Consider the following 15,308-nt stretch of genomic DNA (forward strand, 5'->3'; position numbering starts at 1 on the left):
TGTAAATTGTATATTTTAACCTCACCAATCGGGAGAAATAAATCGGGAGACACCATAGGTAACTTCGAATCATGTGAAGACCTAGCGCAAGCAGTTGATAGCTGCGTGAGTGTGGGGCTAGCACAAATATCGAGGCATTTTTCCAAACCGGATTATGTCTTCAAATGCAAAATCTTCTAATGACCCATTAATCCCAGCATGGATCTCATTAGCTTTAGCGCGCGCGAGTAATTTTGGGAACTTTATTTGTAGTGACCAGTCCAAAGTTTGATTTCAGAGAACGTAAAGAGGGGCGTAACTTCATTGTGAGGCTTTGTAAGCACGGCTCGCCACGTGATTGCACAAGACTGTGACGTGGATGCTGACGCACGACATTTGTTTTGCTGCCTCTCTTGCTTCATCTACGTGCACGATTGCCGTGTGCAATGTAATCGCCGGCAAAATTTCGTCATCCAGTGACGGCGAACTGATCAGACGGTAGTTGCCTCTATACTACACATGGCCGAACACTTTCTGGCCTAGGCGTCGTCAAACCAACTGCCTGTCCTACAATATCCACGAGATTTAATGGCTGCTTTGATTTCCGCACCTACCTATAGGAGGCGACCGAAGCATACGCAGGGGCCGCATTCTGTAGCGGTTCGCTTTGGAACCGGTTCGGTCTGGCTGTTACGTCTGGATTACGTCACTCGGAGAAAGAGTGGAAGGGGACGGCATAGGGGGAACCAATCAACGAGCGGCGGTCTGCCGAAAGATCATTTCAGCATTTTTGTTTGTACTTGGGGGACGGTATATCAATTGAAGGATCTTGCTTGATTTATCAAAAAACCTTGGTTTGTATTGAACACTTGCAAATATAATTTTCAGTTATAAATGTGAGCTTGCGGCGCAGACGGCTACTGGGATTTGTAATTTTATTTGTGTTGTTTTCTTATTTAGTCGCCACGTGGTGTGCCATACGTTATGCAAACAACTTGCCTCGCTTTGTTTACGTTTTGGACTTGTTTGCACGCCGAAACTGAAAAGATGTCATCCGACAAAGACAGGCGGCTGGGTCCTCATGTTTCCGCGAGGCTGCACGAAATACTCGTTTCATTTGTCGAGGAGCACCCCTACCTAGCAAAGGCGTCGTGTGTGTTGGGCCAGCAGATGACGGCGGCTTTCTGTTGCGCCGTGGATGGGAATGTAACCCATCCTTTTTCTTTGCCCACAGCCGTAATGGCTTTGGCGACGGCCGTAGAGATCCGGCTGACCGAAGGCTGCGACAGAGCAATCACTTCTTCATTCACGACGCACTGTTGAAAGCTCCCGGTGGCAAAAAACCACCGCGCGCACAGCACTTTCATCGTAGTGTCGACACCACAAAATCTTTGAGGTCAGAGATGTTCTTCCAGCTCATCGCAAAGACGTCGCACTATGTCTTTGGACAGCCTAAAATGCCTTCGAAACTCTTCTTCGGCCATGCCGAACGTGTCGCGTCGTTGCCTCTCGTCGCGTAGTTGTCTTCCGGCGCTCGCCAGCAGCACAACCAAAGGAGCCGCCATTGCCCTCTCTATCTCCTCTCGTCTAGGTGCCGGCTCGTCAGCTGGCGCGAGACTAGCCGGCAGCCACGGTTGCCCTAGCTACCATCGACATCATGGTCGCCACCGCGTGCGACCCTCGAGCGAACCACTTCTCCGCGGTTCCTCCCGTAGCAGGGAACCAGTTCCTTTCCAGATGATTGTCAACCTGTGTGACCTCAAAAACATGTGTCGTCCCGCCCACCAGGAATGACGACAACGAAGTGCTGACCAATGGCAACAGCCAGACCGAACCGGTTCCGAAGCGAACCGCTACAGAATACGGCCCCAGGATGTGATAGCGCCGCCTTGGCAGCAGCTAGGTTCCCCCTAGATGAATGTAAATTCTTTTTTAAATCCAGGTAAGTAACATTATCATGTATAAAGGAAATTAAGACATCCACCCGTTCGTAGCTATTGCTACAAAAGAAACCCATACGGATTCCTCGAAAGAAAGGCCTCATAGTTGAAGAAAAATTCGTCCAGGTCCGGGACTCGAACCCGGGACCACCGCCTTTCCGAAGCAGCCGCTCTACCATCTGAGCTAACCAGGCGGCTAGCAGATGGCAGGGCGAAGTCGAATTTGTCGATAACACGAAGCAAAGGCAAGAGTTTGACGTAGTAGTTCTGCGGAAACCCGCAAGGTGGAGAGAAGTCCACCTTGCGGGTTTCCGCAGAACTACTACGTCCAACATTATCATGTGTTATTTACTATCCCTACAATAAAATGCGATCTTACTGCTAAATTTTAGTAAGCACTGAGTAGCGGTAGGTGGAATTTCTTTTATTTGCTGATAAACATAAAACCCTCGAGCACGACACGAGCAACAGCTGAGAAAAACTGGAAGCGCAGCCACTATAATGGCATAGTACCGCAGTCATGGTTCAGGGATCAGCAAAACTGCAAGCAGCACGGCCTGCACGGCTCGTGATATGCAGCCTTGCATTAAAAAGTATTTGCCCAATGTTGTTGTTCTGGCCATAATTGTTTACAATACATCACCCGTTGAAGAAGTTCATGTAGCCGACTATTCCACGTTACAGTTGACTGACTGCACCTGCCTTAACATAAAATTACGTAAGTTCCCAGCTGCACTCTCTATGTACATTTTGTATTGTCTGCGTCCTAAGAAATGAGCCTATATATATATATATATGTGTGTGTGTGTGTGTGTGTGTGTGTGTGTGTGTGTGTGTGTGTGTGTGTGTTTGTGCGTGCGTGTGTGTGTGCGTGTGTGTTTGTGTGTGTGTGTGTGTGTGTGTTTGTGTGCGTATGGGGGGTATTACGTGTACGAGGCCCTTGGTACCCCTTGTCTTGAATATATATTCTTCTGTACACCTATAGCATCCCCGTAGCATCTTCGTGAGCGGCGCGGGGTACAAAGGCTGGAAACGGAGCTCCGCAGTGTACGTCGCATCACCGTCCGCACCATGAATCACGGCGAGCACTCAGGATCAACGTCGTTGCCGCTTCCTACGTCACAGTCACATGCTACGTCGCTGTCACCTGCGGTTGTGATGGTGCAACCCAAGGATCCTGAAACTTTCCGCGGGACCGATGGCGCCGACGTTGAAGGTGGCCATGTACGAACGCGTGAGTGGAATCAACAGATGGGACCCAACGCTTATGCTAGCTAACCTGTTGTTCTACCCAAGAGGCACGGCAAAGGTGTTGTACGAAAACCACGACGACGAGCTAAGCAGCTGCGACCAATGCAAAGAGAAATTGACAGAGTTGCTTGGCAAGCCAGCCGGCCGTAAAATTGCCGCAAAGCATGAAATGCCCTCCCGCGCCCAATTCCCACGGAGTCCTATGTCACGTACATCTAGGACGTGCTGGCACTTTGCCGTAAGGCCGATAACGGCATGACAGAAACTGAGAAGGTCGGGCACGTGCTTAAGGGCATTGCTGACGACGCGTTTAATCTGCTCATGTGCAGAAGTTGCTCTAATGTTGATGCAATCATTAATGAGTACCGACAATTCAAGCAGGCCAAAAGCCGACGCGTCTTGCAACCATTCGCCCTTCTTCCCTATACTGCCGCAACGTGGACGTGTGAAGATCCACCCGAACAGCAGCATGCTTCGGCATCAGAGCACGTGATGCGAATCGTTAGAGGTGAACTGGATGCGACGGGCCCGCAGCTTTCTGTTCGCGTAGCCCTGATGCTACCACATTTTCAATTCCTTTCGAACAAGCCATCGCTCGCCAGGAACATGAAAACATTGGTTTACATTCTGTGTGTGCTCTCGCCAATCCCAAAGCTAACGAACGCCCTTCTACTATTTTCGCTCCACCCAGACGATTCTCTCCGCGTTATGGCAACCCGGCTGAGTGGAGAACTGTGGACGACCAGCCGATACGTTTCACCTGTCGTCACTGTCACGATCCCCCCGCGTTCGTGAACAAGGCAGGGCTCGAGGCACCCTCCGTTAGATCGACGCTCCGCAGCGTGGTGGTGCTAAACGATGGCTGACCGCCGACCAGCTGTGCTCCTCAGCGTTTATTGCACTGCAGTGACCAATGTTGCCTGCCGAGCTTGGCAGGCCACCGAGCCTGGCGGCGAACGAACAATATGCCTGAGGGGGCGCCACATGCTTGCTACAGCCGCATTGGTCATGTCGCCCTATAGTGTCGCAACTCGTAGTCCTCAACACCTCGCATGCCGACCAACCTAAGCCGTTTTCATTGAAATGCCCGCAATGTTTTGCCCACCGCCGTGTCTAACAGAGCCGCCAACTCTGCTAGAAACGCGTGGTACAGCCGCTCACCAGCGCCGTGCGAACACCAGTCTCGTTCACCGCAAACACATCCTCTATCTTCCCGTTCGCAGCAGCCGCGTCAGCTTTCATCCCTTGTGGCGTTCGGCCGCACCCTTTGGGAAAATTAAGAAATGCAGCCCTCGGAGGTGGTGCTGCATTGCCTACTACAACAGCAAATAATGTATGTGTGCCAATGAGGAGAAGTGTAATAGACGTTGAAATAGACGGCGTACTTGTCCAAGCACTCGTCGACACTGGAGCCCACGTATCTGTGATGAGTGCTATCCTACGCAGACGCTTAAAGAAGGTACTCACCCCAGCAGCTGCCCGAGTGTTTCGTGTGGCCGACGGTGGTGGGCTGGTTGTTCTTGGAATGTGTACTGCGCGTTTAATTATAGCCGGCCGCCCTACTTCCGTTCTCTTTGCTGTGATCTTGAACTGCCCTCACGAAGTTATCATTGGATTGGACTTTTTACCCACTCATTCTGCTCTCATCGACTGTGCGACTGGCGTTCTTCAGTTGGAACTGCCTCAACTCGCCGATGCTCCGAACACCGCCCTACCGCACTTCTGCTCCCTTCACGATGTGCGTCTGTCACCTGAGCCAGTTACTTACGTCACCTTGACCGCCCAGCCACAGGTTCCTTATGTTGAATATGTGCTTCGCCCGATCATCGATGTGCTTTTGAACCGGAACGTTGCTGTTCCGCATACGTTGGTCACGGTTACTAATAACGACGTCGTTCTACCACTTCTGAATTTCAGCCTGTGCCCACAAGAGATTCCGGTCGGAATGTTCTTGGCCAGCGTTATTAGTGGTTCCGCACTTGACATTGAGAGTCTGAATGACGAGAGTGGCTTATTAGCGCCAATTTCCGCTAACAGCTCTAGTTCCTTAACGGATGACTTCGCGAACATGATTGCACCTGATCTCACCTCTGCACAGGCCACGGACATACGTCACCTGCTTCAATTGTACAGTGACATCTTTGATTTCGGCAACAGGTCTTTAGGCCAACGATCTGTCATTCACCACCGTATAAACACTGGAGACACGAATCCTATTTCTCGGCGTCCATATCGGGTATCGCATGCTGAACTTCGAGTCATCCAATCAGAAGTGGACAAAATGCTCAGCAAATGGGTCATCGAGCCATCCGTCAGTCCTTGGGCTTCGCATGCCCTCCTTGTGAGAAAGAAAAATGGTACCTGGCGTTATTGCATCGATTATCACCACTTAAACAAGATCACGTAAAAAGACGTCTACCCACTACCACGCATCAATGACGCCTTGGACTGCCTGCAAGGAGCTGAATACTTCTCTTCCATCGATCTTCGTTCCGGCTGCTGGCAGGTTTCAGTTGATGAAATGGACAGCGAGAAGATGGCCTGCATCACGATGGATGGCTAATATCAGTTCAAAGGCATGCCCTTTGGCGCATGCAATGCTCCTGCGACATTTGAACGTATGATGCACTCTCTTTTGCGAGGCTACAAATGGAACACCAGTCTTTGTTACCTTCACGACGTTATTGATTCTTCTCGCACGTTCGGCAGCCACCTTACCATTTCGCTGCAATTCTTGCTGTCTTCCGAAGAGGCAGCCTTCAACTGAACTCCATGAAGTGTCAATCCGGACGCCATCAGTTTACCGCGTTGGGACACCTCGTTGACGCATACAGTGTCCATCCAGATCCGGACAAAGTTCGCGCCGTACGCAGTTTCCCTATGCCACGTTGTGCTTCTGACATGCGCTGCTTCATCGGCCTGTGTTCTTACTTTTGCCGTTTTGTCAAAAACTTTGCCGACGTTCCTTGGCCATTGAGAGGTCTGCTAAAGAAGAACACGCCATTTTCATGGGGGCCGGAGCAGGCTCCGGGCCCTATGAGAATGGCGAATCGCCAATTCTCATGGTGAAATGCAAATTGCCATGAGAATCGCCGCTCTCATCGGGGTTCTGACCACCCCTCTCATACTTGCCCACTTAAATCCATCTGTACTGACCGAAGTCCACACTGATGCAAGTTGACACGGCGTTGGCGCTGTTCATGCCCAACAGCAGAATGGTACTGAGTGTGTGATAACTTACGCCAGCCGCCTGCTGTCACCTGCCGATAGAAATCACTCCATCACCGATTGGGAGTACTCTACTTTAGTTTGGGCTGTCGTCAAGTTCCGGCCATATTTGTATGGTCGCAGGTTTTCGGTCGTTACAGACCACCATGCTTTCTGCTGGCGGTATTCCCTCCGGGACCCCACAGGACGGCTTGGTCACTGGGCTTTGCAGCTCCAGGAATTTTCATTGTTGTCAACTATAATTCTGGACGTCTGCAAAAGGGCGTTGACTGGCTCTCGCGTCACCCCTTGGATCCTCCCGATCCTGTTGCGCAGGATCAGTTGACATGCGTGATGGCTTTGACTGACATGACCAACATGCACGCTGAACAACAAGGCGACGCGTCCTTACAGTCCATCATCGCCAGAGGGCAGCCTGGCAGAACCGACGGCATGTTCCGCATGTTCGTGCTGCATGACGGCATCCTGTACTGCCACAATAGCAGCCCTGACGGGTCTGAGTTGCGGCTTATCCTTCCTGGTCATCTGCGATCCGGCGTTCTCGAACAACTTCATGATGCACCGACGGCAGGAAACCTTGAAGTTTTGCTTACATAGGACCGCGTACGACGCCGGTTCTTCTGGCCGGGTCTCTACCGCTCTGTGCGTCGTTATGCCGCAACTTACGAGTTGTGTCAGCGCCGGAAGAAACCTCCCCTGCCACCTATCGGCCGTCTCCATCCAATTGAAGTTCCCTTCGAATCATAATTTCGCGTAGGCCTTGACCTGCTTGGACCTTTTCCGACGACGACCAGAGGGAATAAGTGGATCACCGTCGCTACTGATTACGTGACACGCTACGCGATAACAAAGGCGTTGCCGACTAGTTGCGCTAGTTTTTCCTTCACGACGTCATTCTCTAGCACGGTGCCCCTCGACAGTTACACGCCTCGGCCGCTCGTTCTTGTCTCGAGTTGTGGACGCCCTCCTCCGCTCTTGTGCCACTGAGCACAAGCTGTCCTCCGCCTTCCACCTACAAACGAATGGTGTTAAAGAACGTCTCAACAAAACACTCACAGAGATGGTGTCGATGTAGGTTTCCAACGATCACCGAAACTGAGACACCCTGCTGGCCTACGCGACATTCGCACATAACTCGTCCCGACATGACACCGTAGGATATTCACCCTTTTATGTTTTGTATGGTCGCGACCCCACATTGCCCTTTGATACCATCCTACCTTCCGTGCCCCGCGTTGCCACTGAGTACGCTCGTGAAGTCATTGGTCGTGCCCACATGGCGGCTGAAGTGGCCCGATCTCGCTTATTAGCCTCGCAGCAACTGCAAAAAGAGTGTTACGACCGGTGCCATGGCGATGCTTAGTTCACCCCAGGTGCTTGGGTGCTGCTTTGGTCACCATGTCGTCAGGTCGGCCTCTCTCCGAAACTTCTCTCTCGCTTCACGGGGCCTTATGAAGTCCTACGTTAAGTTAACGATGTCAAATGTGAGATCGCGCCGTCACATTTTAATCAATCCTCAAGTCTGCCACCTGTTGACGTCGTGCACGTTTCGCGGCTGAAACCATACTTCGCTCTCCGTTCTTCGCCTACCATGCGCCGAGACGGCGCTTCACTATGCGAGGTTCCTGTTACTGAAGGATGAACGAAGACAGGAAGAAGACGGCAAGACGCTGGCTGCTGCAGCTTGTCGGTGGTCAGCCAACTTAACTACGCAGGCTAATTTCGTACATAGATTGGAAATATAATCTACTAAACTCCCACCACCTCGTAACACTCTCTCTCTCTCTATATATATATATATATATATATATATATATATATATATATATATATATATATAAGGCGGGTACGATCTTGTTCATCACGACTGTATGAATCCAACAAGCAGACAAGGAAAGCATCGGGGAAATTAGCTGCAGTTGAACTGTAGGAAATGTTATAGAAACGGAAATTAATGAGGGCGAAGAGACATGTCGCCGGTGGGAGCCGATCCCAACACCTCCGCATTACAACTGAGTTGCTCTGCCAAATGTGCTATGGCTATGGCTATGGGTATTTGTGTTTACTAGATCTAGCTCGCCGCTCAGAGCTAGCGCTGCTCACAGCCGAGGTGGGCGATGTAGAAGATCCTGTTTTGCCCAATATCGTCACGTAACACGTGATCTTATGAGATCGGACACATGGCGAACGAACCTTCGCATGCTACCTGATTACAGCAAGATTGCCAGGTTCGACAAGCTCGCAATGCGTAAACGAAGGAACAAAGCAAACCAAGGGGCTCGATTGTATTAATAATTACCCTATATATGTGTATGTATGCATGCAACATTGAAGGGGTTCGCGCCGAACCCCCTTTCGTTTTAAACCGAGCCCTTTAAAAAAAAGACGAATGGTATGGCGTATGTTTTTGCTGACGTTTCTACTGTCAATGTCCCCAGAAATTAATTTCGCCATGATATCGACTTATAAATTGTCTGTCAATCGTGACTGCTTTACCTTCTTAACAACGGAAAAAAATTAGGCAAGGCAATGAATAACTATCTCCGAAAGTGGATTTCGCAGTGTTCCAGCCATTCATCGAGAAAAAAATAACATTAGGGACATAAACAGCTTTTTGAAGTAAAAAAGTAATGTCCAGAAATCAAGGCACAAAATAAGAAAACGTCTAAGAGTGGAAAGTTGGGCCAGTCGGTATACATTAATAATGGGAATAGCGCTAACAAGACGACGCCAGATTGGTCGTGGAAGCAGCCCACATCAGCTAAAAGGCACCTTGTGCATTAGAACAGCCTTCGATCGCGCTTTCTCAGCAGGAATTAATGTACACAGATAGCTCGACACTGTAACAGGTGCCCTGTATACACGTGGCCTGGTTGTGCGTTCCTCGATTGACCTTGTGATCGCTTGTGTCACTTATATACCTGATGTGTGTTTCAGTAAACGTAGTTGTGAGTCAGCGCTCGTGCTGTACCCTTTCACACCATCGTCGTCTTGTGCTCCGCTAATTCGCGCTGCTCCAATTAGGTGAGAAAACGTCGCCTGAGCTTCTCGCAACCGACTTTTGCTTTAACGGCCGCCTCAGCTGACATATGGTGTCCTTCTCTGAAATGTGCATAAACCGTTTTGCAAGGTGAATAATGCGCTCGATTTCATTTTATCAAAACGTTTTATCAGGTGCACTTCGGTTTAGGGTGCCCACATTTGTCCACAAACGTGGCCACTAGAAGCGATAGGGTTAAGGCAGTAGCCAATTTTATTATGCACCACAGCAGTTTCAAACTACACGTGCGGTAGGAGAAGCCATAATGGAAATTTGTGCAATGAATATAACCGCCACCAAACCATTTGTCCCTAGGATTTGACAGCGATAGCTATCAAAAGTTTGTTTCATGCAACTTTTGCATCGTCTGTATCAGCTGGCGTCCTGACTACTCGCCAGAAAAAGTTGCCACGAAAATGAAATCCTCATACCTGGGGGTAAGGGGCAAATCTATGCCTTGTGCTGAGGCTTCCGAACCTTCATCTTCGTTCTGCTTCAACTTGTGCGAGAGTCTGCAATACGAAAATAAAAAAAAACTTGTCAAGAGAAATGGTAAAGGTGAAAGAAAGCAGTATATTATTATTGCAAACCTCATCTGCACTTTTCCTTTTCCAATATATCGCCCAGGGCAAGTGATGAACTAATATTTTGATTTGCTGTATCAATTTTAAGCACGTGCACTATTTATTTATGGTGCTTACCTAGGGTCATGTCAATATTCGAAACTCTCCAACAGCGAATCAACTATCGCCCCACTGGATTCAATCTTCATATCACATTTGTCTATTTGTAGATAGGACTAGTCTTCAAATTGTTTTTCAATATCTTATATCAGCAAAACTACGCGTTCAATCGTGAACTCTGAAACAACATTTCTCGCCTAACACTTTTCCATAAGCTTTATCACCATCCATCACTTCACGATGATTTCTTTTAGTCACCAACAGTTATTTTTCCACGCCGTGACCATCCATACAAAGTCAAAGGCATTAAAGGGAAGCTGAAACACTTTTCGAAAAAAATGAGTTCTCTGCGGCATTCTACAGTTTTGAGTCCCCTGAACACGAATATCTCGTTCAAAAAGGGCGGAAACAAGCGCAAGCGGCTGTTTTTTCATGAAAACGCGCACCAGCGCCTCAGGGTATCGCGCGAACGCCGCTGTTGCCCGTGATTGGTCGGAGCCGCTGTGACGTCAGTGGCGGCAGTCGCCGGTCGGCGCCGCCGTTTGAGAGCGTAGCACGCTGTTCTGTTCTGGCTGCATAGCTGAGTTGTAAGCATTATGGAACGTTCTCGCTGTCTCGGACAGCTTGTATTTTCACCGTACATGTTCGAACCGACAGCCGATACGGAAAACGATGGCGGCAACGACGATGTTGAGTGTGCCAAAAGCGAGAGCGATGTGTACACCTTCTCGCGCGCTGGAAATCTTAGCTGTTACGTATGCTTTTTTTTTTCATGTAGCTGCACGTTCCAATGACGGGAGAAAAAATGCGCTAAAGTGTCACTGGGAACTTGCTGCTGGAAGAATGCCGAAGCACTAACTTCTCATTAGATTGTAAACACGGGTACGATTCCGCGATGTCAAGCACCTTGCCGCTGCTTGTCTGAAGTCCCGTGGTTTTCTGAGCGTTTATACACGATCGCGAACATAAGTGCCGCGTTTCAAAGCGCGCACATGCAGTGCTGCGAGGTACAGTCATGGAAGTTGCTTATCATACACATCCAGATCGAGATGGTCAGGGGGATTATATGTGCAATATTCAGAATATGGTTCGACGACTTTGCGATTGTGGCTCGATCAAGAATCGGTATGCGCGCTCCATGCTAGTGTTGACATAAAGATATTAGGCAGTTTTAGCACCGCCGTGTGGTAAACATGATAACTGCAACCGTACGTCGAATGTCACTAGGCAAGCCTATACTCCAATTTATACCTCAGGTGCAACGCTGCGGAAGCTACGCACGAAGTCCGGTTACCAAAATTTATTACTGCGCGCGTTTCCGTCTATGGTTCGCAGCGTGCCAGCGGCATTTGCTCGCGCGAGCATGCACGTGAAGCTGCCGCGACGGGCTGCAATTAAAGAATGCCGAAAAGAAAATTGATTTATAAGAACGTGTTAGCAGCCGTATAAGTACACGGATTGTTTCTATGGGTAAATTCTTTTTTTTTTCATTCAGAACTGAGCTTATATATGAAAGTTTTCTCAAAAATCGGGTCGAGAAACACCGAACTTTTTCTAAGTGCGAACGCAGCCACTGCAAGAAGTATATCAAGCCTCCACAGCGTTGCACCTGATGTATGAAACGGAGTATAGTAACGCTAGCAACAACGCGTTTCCGCATTTGTCGTAAGGCTATCCGGCTATCGCGGAAATGGTCCGAGCACAGCACAGTTGATTTCGTCGGCACGAACTTATCTCTCCTCACCGCACTGCGCTGCAAGCTTCTTGTGCTTCGGGAACCTGTGAAACACCACATCGTCTCGCCCGCGTGTGTTCGCGCAGCCGATTGCTGCACAGAACGAGGGCATGTTGGGCACCCTTGGCTGTAGGCACTCACGCAGCACAGAAGGAAAGAACAGTTTACGAAAATCGCAAAACAAACGTGAGCGGCGGCGGCGGCAAATCTCTCGTAGCGTCGTTCAGTAAAGCGCAGGACGGAAAGAGGCATGCCAGCGCATGCGAGCACGCCGGTCCGGCAGCTCGGTCCCCGCCAGTGACGTCACTCTCGCCGGTTCTCTCCTCTGGTAACCTCCTCACCCGGCACTCCGGGAAGCGATGGGGGCGTGTCCGCGGGGGTGATTTAGAAAGCGATTTCCGCCCCTTATATTAACAAAACGAAGAAACAAATTTCGGAACCGTAAATTATTAGGTCTGTTCTTCCCAATCCCAGCAATTCATGGAAATTGAAAACCGCTTCAGCTTCCCTTTAACTGCCAGTCATCCCATTGTGCATATTCGTTGTTTCCACGCACAATAGCTGAATGGAACGCCTTACCATCAGTCATTGCCACGGAACCAGACTTGACTAAGTTTCAACATTTAATTCGCTAACGACTTGTCGACTGATCGTATTATTATTCTTTTTGCGGACTTTTACAGTGTTTTAGATGTTTGTTGGTGTTTTTCATTGCAGTTGCCTTGTGTTCTCCTAATATGTACTAATGTTTTCTCTGTAACAATTGTGACCTAATTATCTTGTACGTTACCTATGTTTCACTGTATTATTACTTCTGTTACACTCTGTTGTTTTTGGTATGTACAAACTATGACCAGTGCTTGTGATTGCCCCCCCCCCAAATAATACCTTCGTAATGGGGGCCTTTGGGGGTATTTTTAATAAATACGTAAATAAACATACTATAATGTACATCACAGCGACTACAGTAGACACAGAACACAAGAAGAGCGAAGCACGCAACATCGTCCAGGATGCAATACTATTCTAGTTACAGGGCAACCTTTCGCATTCACAAGCGTTTCGTGAGAGATCAAATTAAGTTCTAGAATTTTTTCATTGCCACAGCTAGGCTTTAATGTGGAACACTTCGCAACGTGTAATGTATTGACAGAAACTTGCGCGATTTGTGAATATACTACGCTATGAAGATCCTTTATTTCACATGTGAGAACACCACTACATTATTCTAGAAATATAAAAGCAAACGATATTCGAATCGATTAGCTTTTTGCGCTATTCAATTCTCATTCGATTCGCTTTGAAAACTTGCTATTCGCACACCCGTAAGCTTTATATCGCCATCTAACGCTACGCTATGAGAGACGTTGCAATATATAATTCCGTGATAGTTTCTACTACCTGGGTTTCTAATGTTCCCCTAGATCTATATATTAGAAATATTACTAATTCATTTATTTATTCAGCTTTATTTTTGAATTTTTCTATCATATTTAGCTAATGCTCATCCCCATGTAGAATGCCTTCGCGAGTGTGTGACCATAGCGGAACACTAACCTTCTGCTCTGAACGCGAGAAATGCCACCGACAGACCTGCGCAGCTAAAGACCGTAGATGAATGATCACTGAAGAAAATCTCTCAGTGGACTTGTCAGATACTGCGTAAACAACTTGGCCAGTTGCTCATCTGGACTTCATGCAACGAATGATTGAGTGACCGATTGACTGGAACCATGGCTCAGTGTGTCGTTGAGGATGACGCAGTGTCCCTCAAGTAAGACCTTCTGCAGTTGCCTTATTGGTGAATCGAATTAGAGCGAAATAATTTTCTTTGAGTAAGTTATGTTTTGTAGTTATGCTAGATTAGATAACTCATTTATTGCGAAAGTACCTTAGTTACTCCAAATAATATTGATTAGGGTTCATCATCATCATCAGTCTGGTTACGCCCACTGCAGAGCAAAGGCCTCTCCCATACTTCTCCAACTACTCCAGTCACGTGCTAATTGTGGCCGTGTTGTCCCTGCGAACTTCTTAATCTGATCCGTCAACCTAACTTTCTGCCGTCCCCTACTATGCTTCTATTCTCTTGGAATCCAGTCCGTAACCCTTAATGACCAGCGGTTATCTTCCCTCCTCATTCCATGCCCTGCAACTGCCCGTTATTTTTCTTGATTTCAACTAATGTGTCATTAACTCCCGTTTGTTACCTCGCCCAATCTGATCAATTTCTATGCCTTAACGTTACACCCATAATTCTTTTTTCCATATCTCGTGGCGTCGTCCTCAATTTGAGTAGAACCCTTTTCGTAAGCCTCCAGGATTCCGCCGCGTACGTGAGTACTGGTAAGACAAACTTGTTATAGGCTTTTCTATACAGGAATAGTGGCAACCTGCTCTTCATGATCTTAGAATACCTGCCAAATGCCCCCTTGCCCGTTCTTATTCTTCTGATTATTTAAGTATCATGATACGGATCCGCGGTCACTTCCTGTCCTAGGTAGATGTATTCCCTTATCACTTCCAGTGCCTCGCTACCTATGGTAAACATCTGTTCTCTTCCAAGGCTGTTAAACATTAGTTTTGTCTAGATTAAATTTTAGACCGACCCTCTGCTTTGCCTCTCCAGTTCCGTGCGCATGCATTGCAATTGGTCCCCTGAGTTACTAAGAAAGGATAAATCATCAGCCAATCGCAAGTTACTAAGATATTCACCATTAACTCTTCTCCCAATTCTTCCCAATCCAGGTGTCTGAATACCTCCTGTAAGCAGGCTGTGAATAGCATTGGAGAGATTGTCTCTCCTTGCCTGACGCCTTTCTTTATTGGGATTTTGTTGCTTTCTTTATGGAGGACTACAGTTGCTGTGTAGTGACTATAGATATCTTTCAGTATTTTTACATATGGCTGCTCTACACCCTTATTCCGTAATGCCTGCATGACTACTCAGGTTTCGACTGACTCAAACGTTTTCTCATAATCACTGAGAGCTATACATAAGGGTTGGTAATATTCCGCACATTTCTCTATCACCTGATCGATAGTGTGAACATGGTCTATTGTGGAGTAGCCTTTACGATATCCTGCCTGGTTCTTTGGTTGACAGAAGTCTAAGGGGTTTCTGATTCTGTTTGCGATTACCTTAGTGAATAATTTGGAGACAAAGGACAGTAAGCTGATAATTTTTCATGTTTTTGTGTCGCCTTTTTTATGGATTATGATTATGTTGCCATTCTTCCAAGATCCCCGTACGCTCGAGGTCATGAGGAATTGCGTATACAGGGGGGCGAGTTTTGCTAGCACAATCTGCCGCCATCCTTCAACAAATGTCCTGTTACCTGATCCTCCCCAGCTGCCTTACCCTTTTGCATAACTCCCAAGCCTTTCTTTACTTCCTCCCACGTTACTTGTGGGATGTCAAATTTCTCTAGACTATTCCCTCTACTATTATC

General features: G+C 48.0%; 1 protein-coding gene across 2 annotated transcripts in view; it reads right to left on the reverse strand.

The window, feature by feature from the left end:
- LOC135899042 (scoloptoxin SSD14-like) overlaps positions 1-15,308 on the reverse strand; it is a 126,942-nt gene that overhangs the window by 48,914 nt on the left and 62,720 nt on the right. For both annotated transcript variants that reach the window (XM_065428289.2, XM_065428288.2), the window contains exon 8: positions 9,870-9,950. In XM_065428289.2, the coding sequence (XP_065284361.1) occupies positions 9,870-9,950 (81 nt within the window). The remainder of the gene's footprint in view (positions 1-9,869; positions 9,951-15,308) is intronic.

Source organism: Dermacentor albipictus, chromosome 7 (assembly GCF_038994185.2).
Source record: "Dermacentor albipictus isolate Rhodes 1998 colony chromosome 7, USDA_Dalb.pri_finalv2, whole genome shotgun sequence".
NCBI lineage: Eukaryota > Metazoa > Arthropoda > Arachnida > Ixodida > Ixodidae > Dermacentor > Dermacentor albipictus.